Source organism: Channa argus, chromosome 7 (genome assembly GCF_033026475.1).
Source record: "Channa argus isolate prfri chromosome 7, Channa argus male v1.0, whole genome shotgun sequence".
Taxonomy (NCBI): Eukaryota; Metazoa; Chordata; class Actinopteri; order Anabantiformes; family Channidae; genus Channa; species Channa argus.
Window position 1 is genome coordinate 11,465,079 of NC_090203.1, and position 8,649 is coordinate 11,473,727.

Consider the following 8,649-nt stretch of genomic DNA (forward strand, 5'->3'; position numbering starts at 1 on the left):
CACGCACGCGTTGTATTGTATATTATAATTAATTAACTATATTACGGTACAAAAATAACAAAAAAAAGTCAATTGTTGCTAATATTACTGCAAATTAAACGTTGGGAGAGTTTATTTCAACTATCCTAATGGGCAACTAAACGAATTTTCAACTTCCTTTCTATGGCTTAAGCTTAGAGAGTAAATGTACAATAATGCTTTTAAAAGTAGATGATGTCATTTAGAGGAGCTCCAGAAAAGCATGATAATAACTTTCATAGTATGAGCCACGAGATGACAATTTAAACTTAAGGTTCCTCCAAGTGATGTCATCTGGAGCCATTTTTTAGCTAGAAGTAGAGATATTTTTCAATATAGGGAAGTCTAATGGCATTTATTTACACATCCTACTCAAACTGGAAGTAAATTCAGTATGAGTGAAGGCGCCCTTTAATGCTAAGGGAAAAAACAGACACAAGTTGGTCATATTTCATTTATTCATGGCTGCGACTGTGACTTTACAGAGAATTCAGCTACAAATGAGCAAAGATTTGCTCATTTGCCCCCCACCAAAAGAAAAAAAAATTAAGGGGACCTGGGAATTTTAATGCACCTGCAATGATAAATCTTATAACATCGTAAAATTACCCAGATGTCCATGCAGGTTGAGTTTTAATATGTTAGCACAGCAGTAGTGCAGTCATTCCCTGGTGGGATGGTTTTTATTAACATTTTGAGTTAAACAGGGATTTTTTTCGGTCTACATGAGGATTTTAGCATAAAAAGAGTCATAACAATCTGAAACAATTAGTCATCATCACATAAACACACTTATCCATCTAGGATAAGTGATTTACATCCCATTGCAGTCTGTTTTGTAGCCAATAACAGACAAAAACATTATCTGTCAGAAGCACCTACAACCTTAGAGATATCACTGATGCAGGCAATTGCACACAGTCCTACACATACCCTGACCTGTCAAACATTCTGACAAATAAAAAAAAAAAACATCCACGGTTTTATTGGTTTTTTACTCCTTTTTTGAGTTCAAGTCTTTTGATTAATTCTGTCTATCCCCAAGTGAAGGCACCCAGTTAACGGTGTGGGTCGGCTGGATGCAAGGCTGTTGGTCCGGGCATTTGCAGGAGGGAGAGGTGACGATGACAGAAAGTACATGCTCTCAGGCAGATTTCAGTCATCTGTGCTTTCCAACACACTCTGGCTGAGAGCTAGGTCCCAGTAGTGTTCTGTGCCGTGTTTCTTAAAGTGTTCTCTAGCCATGCTCTCTGTGGGGCACTGCTTGAACTTCATGTCCCCAAAGCTACGCTCCTTAGCCGTTCCCTAGAGAATCGTAAGATATTGCACTTGAATAATATCCCAAACAAAACAAAGCAGTGGAAAGTCCTAAAAAGCCAGAGATATGTTCCTGTATTGTCCGTTAATTTAAATTGCTTAGTTGAAGACATGAGCTTCCAACATTATACAGAGTATGTGCATTCTGACACTCACCTCCCAGATCAACCAACACTTGTTATTCCTCTTTGTATCATCCTCACCATCTGGATCTAATCGAGAGTCAGTAGTCAAGAGTTTATAACTTCTGAAATACGCACAAACACCTATAATTGGTAGAAAAGTCAAACCACTCTTACCATCTCTTTTACTGTTGTGTTCCTCCCATTTGATTCTATGCATCATCAGCTTCTTGAACTTTTTCTGGGACTTGGGTCCTACAAGATATAAAAAAATCCATTAAATCCACTGTAACCTTTCATCTGACTGCGATACCTCAATCGTAAGCTGAGAGGTTTCCGTTCTAGAAACATGTGAAATAGGCATATAGCCGATGCAGCAGATGCAACAACACATTTTCCATTTTCAGAATAAGACACAGTACTAACTGGTCTTTTGTGACATTAGCCTTTTCCCATGAAATTGAGCAATTGTAAAGGGGCATTGCTAGCCCATTCTGCAGGAAGCAGAGCATTGGTTGTGTGTACTGCAATTTCTTTCTCTAAGACTTGTGTTATAACAACTGTAACAATCATCCCATACAAATCCCCAAATTAGGTCCATGCCATGTTTATTTCTTGTAAGTGTAGTTTTCTTTTCTGTATGAAAAGCTACAGTTTTAATTATTACAGAGCATTTATATATGTAAGTCAAGCCTAACAAACTGTTGAAACCAGGTTCTGCCATTGTTGTAAAGAACTTTTGAGGGACAAACTAGGTAAAATGATCAGTCTATAAATTATCATTGTCAATATAATTTTTATTATTAAATTCTTATTTGTTACTTACCTTTTAAATTACCTTAAAAAATATTATTTAAAGTCAGAATTAGAGATACATTTTCAAGAATGTTTCTTCCTTACCTCCCTCCACCACTACAAGGTTGACATCTTTGTGCAGAACCACTGTGCCTGTCAGGTACAACTGGTTGGCATTGGCCTCCACTTTAAACTTCTTAGCAGGATTTTGCAGGTTACGGATCCTGTACAAGAAAGGCGAGATGCTTAAATTAGACAGGCTGCATTGTGTCTTTGAGCTACACTTGGCCAATCCCAATTCGTTTGGTACCCCTAGCCCTCTCCTCAAAACTGAGTAATAACGGGTAAATAAACAGTGAATGAAATTAGCAGCCCAGAAATAATTACGTTCATGCTGCTTAATGCTCAATATGAACACACTTAACTAAAAGTTAAGTACCGTATATAGTTAAGCAGTTGATTAAGGTGCTGTGTGATCATTGTGGAAGGTAGCTTCATTGATAAATAAAACTAAAAAAATAAATAAATAACAGAAACTCTTGTTAGTAAACCACAACACCGTTTTAAAGCACTACAGCCCTCAAATTTATAATCTGGTTCTGAATTGATTTAGTTGGCACAATGCTCATTGTTTTTCAATATTCATTAATTGTGATCATATTTGTCTCTAAACATATTATTAAATCTTATTTTATGTTATGTAAAAAAGGAGAGATGTATGCCAAAGTCAGTAGGGCGACAATAGGTAAATACAAACAAATAGCATTCAAATAGTATTTGTGCTATTTGATGGTCATTGAGGATTTTCAGATGAATGCAAAAAAAAAAAAAAAAAATATCAAGGGTTAGGGCCACAAAGAACTGGCTGGGGCTATTAAGTGTTCTCTCCCTGTCCACGTGTATGGGTGCAACAGCACACAAACACACACCTGTACACAGCAATGTAAACACCATCAGTGAGGTCTTCTTTTAACTTCTTGACCTTTTTCTCTTTTCTCTGCTCAGAAGTGAGCTTCCGAGCAGCATTGGCCTCCTCATGAGCCCTGCAGAAAGAGTTACATTATTAGAAAACCTCAAAGGCAGATTTTATTCTCCACAAATTATCACACATTAAGGTACTAAAATGAGAGAATCATAATGGTGGAAGAAATAAGAAATGATGAATAACACTGAAGAGAAACATTGCATTACTGACTTCTGTCTCTTGGCCATCTGCGCTCGGACGTGGGCTTCTACCTTCGTAGGGTCCTGCACTGCCTCTGTCCCCAGCACTCTCATAAGGTTGGAGATACGTACTGAGAAAATGTAAGCAACATTTTTTTTTAGCTAAAATCTGTTAAATATAGAATGGTATTTATTTGTACTTTCTGAATATAGGTACCTTTGGGTTCTGGTGGAGGCATCAATCCAAGTCGGACCTTCTCCTGCACTTCTTTTTGGGCCTCTCTTCGTGTCTGCCGTCTCAGTTTCTTCTGTTCTTTCTTTGTCAGATATACGCCAAGTGTTACCTGCTTCTCTGTGTCAACTGAGATTAAAATACAAAACAGAAAGTAGAAATACAATAAATGTCACTTAATAGCACTAGGGTTTGTAATAGAATGTAAGTGCAATAACTGTACATGATTTCTTTCAAAAATTACAGAAGCAAGTTAGGCCTGCATGTTGTTCCAGGCAAATACATTTTCTTTGTGAAAAAGAATTCCAATGTTCACATATGTTTTTTGGGAACGAATAAGTAAATATGTTCTGTATCTGCAGTGCAACTTCAATCGTTTATTCTTAAGAAGTAGTCATTGTAAATCTTCCATTGATTAAGTAGCACCTTAAAGAGAACAAAAAAGTTTTTTTTACCTTCACTACACTTACCCGGAGGTCTCATTTGGGCAGGATGCTCTACTAGATTGGTCACACCAAAGAATTCTATCTCGTCAAGTTCTGTTTCTAGGGTTCTTTATAGAAAAAAAGGAAACATGTCAACTTAATGCCATCATTAAGACATCTCAAGTCAAAGTAAAAAAACAGTACTATAGTTCAAAGTACTATAAATAAATAACAAAATATGAAATTGAATTACAAAAATATTGATCCTCGCTCTTTATCGTAACTTACCCAAAACATTAAAAGGTGCAGTCAGCTGATGTTAGAGTTACTGTTAAAATTCAATCACCTGAGTGCAGTCAATGTGTTAAAATACACCTGTATCTAGAATGTCCAGTTACTAGTAAATCATTATCCTGGATAAATCTACACCAAAAAGACAAAAGAACACTATTTACTAAAAAAAAATTTACTTAAAAAAATAAAAAATAAATTTAAAAAAAAGAGTTAAAAAGTGAGGATAAATAGTACCTGTAAATAAGTCACAATTCACAAAGGGCCCCAAACAACCTACACAGCATTAAGAAACTGGGTTAGTAGTAGGTTCTTACATTTCTATGTTGGAAGGCAGGATGAAAGAGTCCCACCACTCAATGTTGGGCACCTCTCCTTCTCCAATCTCTTTCTTAGGTGAAATAAGTGCCAGTTTTGTGGATGCTTGTATTCCTGTCTTCTTTGCTGCCTGGGCAATCTCATTCTGCAACCTCTCCAACTGGGACTGATTGAGGTAAAGATCGATTTATGAGAGGTGGCAAAAAAACACAAACATTAGTTAACCATCAACAATGCAACATACTTTATTACCAATAGTCAGATTAAAACAACTGCTGACAAAATAATTTTAGAGGGAAATCCAACCTTGGTTCTAATTCTTTGAGCAATCTTCTCAAAGCGCCCTGGTTCATGAAACTTGAAGCTCTTACGAGCACGCTGAGCTGGTATAATAGACAAACGCTGATCAAAGTAGGATGTGGACTCCAGGTCTTCCCCTGGCTTCTCTTTTAGCTGTTGACGGAACTGCTCCCTCTTTACTGCTCGAATGTTAGCTAAACACACAAAGGACAATTAAATGAGAATCACAAAATACAAAATAAAGATGTGTTTGCAGGCATTAGACCCAGTGTATGCATACCTTTCAATGTGGGCATGCGGTGTGTGAGTTCAACCTCTTTGCCGCTTGCATCTACAGTACGGCCTTTCTCATCAAGAATGAGAGGTGTTGGCTTGTTCACCTCCTTGACTTCTACTTTCCTATTAAGGGAAACAGAGACACAAACAAACATCATCCTCATGTTTCCCATTTCAATTTTAAAACCCAATACTTTGACATTACTTACGGTGGTGCAATTCCCATGGCATGTAGATTAGCTAGCGCCATTAGATTTTGGGGCCCAGTATTTCCCAAGGCTCCAAGGATACCCGGTTTCATGGCTAACTGGGACTGAATGCGCGCTTGTAGCTCAGCAGCTTTGCGGGCTTTCTCGATAGCATCATTCATAAAGCTGGCAGCCTGGGAGGGGGCAATCGACGAGGCACCAGCAGAAGTGCCAAGAAGTCGTGACATTGGAGAAGCTTCCAGTTGTGTCTGTGGTGTAGAAATGGGCAACCGCTAAAGTCAGGAATAAATAAAAATTTGTATTATATTAAAAGTACTAAAACAAATTGTTGAACTTGTTTTTCAGTATTTTGATTATTTAAAGTTATCATTACTGGTGAAGCAGGGACAGAAGAGGTAAAACTCAATTGTTTCTTCCGCTCTTCTATCTGCTTTGTGGCGGCCTCCATCATCTGTTTGATCTATTGATACAGGAAAAGGCACAAAAAAATGTATTAAAACAAATAATTTATAGACAAGATAATTATATACTGTCTGATGCTTCAACATGTAAGCAGTTGTCTCATACCTGCATTTTGGTGAGCATGCCAGGGCTTTCCGATGGAGGCCCAGGTATGACCTCAGGTTCCTCCACCTCCTCAAAGCGAGGGACCCGTTTTCGCTTTGCCACAGTCCCATCTACTGCCTCTGGCATTTCTCGCTTTGCACCAGTTTCAGCCTCATCACCAAACACATCCTGGGGACATCGAGTCAAAACAGAAATACCAATAAAATTATATAATAATTCAATAATGACATTTGACAGTTAAATCAAAGGCAGAAGTGTTTACTCAAGAGTATGGGTAGTGTGTTATTATCTGCCTTGCAAGGTCTCATATATCCAAGTCAATAAATTTATTTATGCAGATAAAGGTGAAGGCAGGGGTTTAATTAGCAACTAATTTCATGTCTAATCTAGGAAGTTTGTATGTAAATATGTTACAAGTCAGTATAACTTCAGGGCAATAACTTTAGGCCTAATTATTTAGTTATACTGTACAGTGACAATATAAAAAGAGAAAATGCACCTTCAAGTCTCTTTTGCGGTTCTTTTCTCCTGAGCCTTTGTTGCCGCGGGCAATGCGACTCTCCTCCAAAGCTTCAAAAAGACGTTCCACAAAACCTCCAGCAGAGTCATCAAGGAAGGGTCGCAACTGATCTGAAGGCAAATGAGCATCAGATGCTTACCACAAATCAAGTATATCTTTGACCACTGTTATGATAATATTATATTATCATTCCTCAAGATTAAGCTAAAATTATCTGAATTAACAGTTCAAATGAAAGTTCAATTGTGTATATTTCTAAATATAACAACCAATACTTTATTCATCTGTAAGAGATACCATTCAAGGTGAACACACATTTCCTTAACTGATATGTAAAAGACCCCAGACATCAACAGGGTAAATAATAGTTACCTATGGTTTTTCTCTTGTCTAGTCCTTTCCCAACACAATGCAAGGCCGCTGTGACCACAGTGGGCTCTGAGAAACCCAGTACCTTCTTCACAGTGCGCTCCACCCATGGCCTTAGCTCCTCCACTTCCCGCTTAGGTAGAGACATACTCAAATCCTGCAGTACAACATAAAGTTGCTGCGTTAAACAACACCAACTTGTGTACATGGACTCTCACCCTGTGTTGTTTATATGCCTTGTCCGCCGATGTCAGCTCCAACTAGCACTACATGAGCACAAACCTCGTCTGTGTCACTTACTTGTGCACATTTATCTATGGGATAAACACTAACCTTACAATCTTTAAATCACACACAGTATGTGGTTAACTTGCTACTGATTGTTAGTTATGTGCTGCAACATTGCACTGAATGAGAAATATGCTAACCACGAGCAACGTACAAGCTACAATCAACTACATCCGCCAAAGCTCTCCGACTGTCTGCTAACATTAGTTAGCACACTGTTAAGCTACCAACATTAGCGAATAACGGCTAAATAAAACATACCAACCACTCGATGTTGCCTTTATTCGTTGTCAGCTCGCATGCGTTGTAAAACTTAAACAAGGCAAAATATGAAACTGCGTAAGCGTAAAACACAAACTGCTAAGTTTTCAAAAAACTTTCTGCTTTGTCGCGCCGTACACACGACGTTTTCGGATCCGCGACCCGGAATAGGAAATGAGCCGACGCTGCTTCTTCTTCGTGAGCGTTTTCGAGCACTGGTTTTGGTTTCGGGTTAGTTGTTTCCACTTAGCTCCCACTCAGTCACGTTTGTTCATTAGTGTTGTGATGAAACGTATTACATTATGTCGAAATCAAGGGTTAAGAGAAGTCAGTCAACTGTCAAAGCTTATATTGGACCAAATGAACAGTCATTAATCTCATCTCATTAATGAGATGTTAATCAGAAGCACTGTACCGCATTGCTTCTGTTTAACATCTCCTTTTATGCCTCATTAATGTTAATTATGAAAAAACTAAACTGACACCAAAAATAATTTTATGTTTAACACAGACGTCAAGTAACTTGATGTTAACTGTCATAACACGTATAAACGCGTATAAAGGATGTGAAAGTACTTAGATTACTTATGTAACGTTAGACTACATTACTAGTACAATGTATAATATACTGTGAATATTTAGCTTATATCTGATACTTTGACCTCACTGAGGTTTCAACTTTAATATGATGTTTTGAAATGGTCATAGTAGTTTATAAATTCAACTTTTCTTCAGGTGTTTGACTTAAACTTTGCACCCAGCTATTCAATTTCCAGTTTCGAGGATTTGTATGCTACTATTTCATGTTACATCCACTTGAGGCAAAACAAAAAACCTTCAATTCTTCTTATTTTCTACTTTTTTGTTTTTCCTTTTTTTTAATTTTTATAGTAAACATTTCAGCTATTTTTCAGTAGTGAGCTTTCAGCAAAACCAAACATTTCCGCTCTTTCAGCAAAAACAGTTCATCACCAATGTCATCACATAATTTCCTATGAAGTTATTTTTAGGTTCTTAACTTATTAAAATACCAGTGCCGCAAAGGTCAATTTTAAATAACCACTTAAATGGAAGTCCTTAATAACCTGTCAACAAAATATTTGACTTCTTAAATTCCCAAAATTAAAAGGCGTCATTTCGGGCTTTGTTGTCCCAAAACAATTAAAACACATCAGCC

The 8,649-nt window shown here is 37.4% G+C and overlaps 1 protein-coding gene across 6 annotated transcripts; it reads right to left on the reverse strand.

Annotated features, from left to right (window-relative positions):
* Window positions 1-458: 458 nt before the first annotated feature.
* On the reverse strand, window positions 459-7,650 carry prpf3 (PRP3 pre-mRNA processing factor 3 homolog (yeast)). Of its 6 annotated transcripts, none has more exons than XM_067509610.1 (17): window positions 7,473-7,650; window positions 6,927-7,080; window positions 6,534-6,664; window positions 6,035-6,202; window positions 5,841-5,927; window positions 5,468-5,715; window positions 5,263-5,381; window positions 4,989-5,176; window positions 4,682-4,848; window positions 4,119-4,201; window positions 3,634-3,777; window positions 3,448-3,547; window positions 3,182-3,295; window positions 2,358-2,476; window positions 1,635-1,712; window positions 1,492-1,547; window positions 459-1,323 (listed from the first exon to the last, which is right to left on the reverse strand). In XM_067509610.1, the coding sequence occupies exons 2-17, from the start codon at window positions 7,069-7,071 to the stop codon at window positions 1,174-1,176; spliced, it is 2,097 nt and encodes a 698-aa protein (XP_067365711.1). In that variant the 5' UTR covers window positions 7,072-7,080; window positions 7,473-7,650; the 3' UTR covers window positions 459-1,173. The 6 variants fall into 6 exon arrangements, with proteins under 6 accessions (XP_067365711.1, XP_067365710.1, XP_067365708.1 ...); XM_067509609.1 differs by having other exon boundaries at window positions 4,104-4,201; XM_067509607.1 differs by having other exon boundaries at window positions 4,104-4,201; window positions 5,468-5,739; window positions 7,477-7,649.
* Window positions 7,651-8,649: the final 999 nt, after the last annotated feature.

Excerpts from the sequence above, each read along its gene's own strand:
- prpf3 (XM_067509607.1), bottom strand. The coding sequence starts at position 7,071 with ATGTCTCTACCTAAGCGGGAAGTGGAGGAGCTAAGGCCATGGGTGGAG. Across the intron at positions 4,849-4,988 it reads CTCAAAGAATTAGAACCAAG|TCCCAGTTGGAGAGGTTGCA; the intron begins GTTGGATTTCCC and ends TACCTCAATCAG. Across the intron at positions 3,778-4,103 it reads TCCGGGTAAGTGTAGTGAAG|TTGACACAGAGAAGCAGGTA; the intron begins GTAAAAAAAACT and ends TTTTAATCTCAG.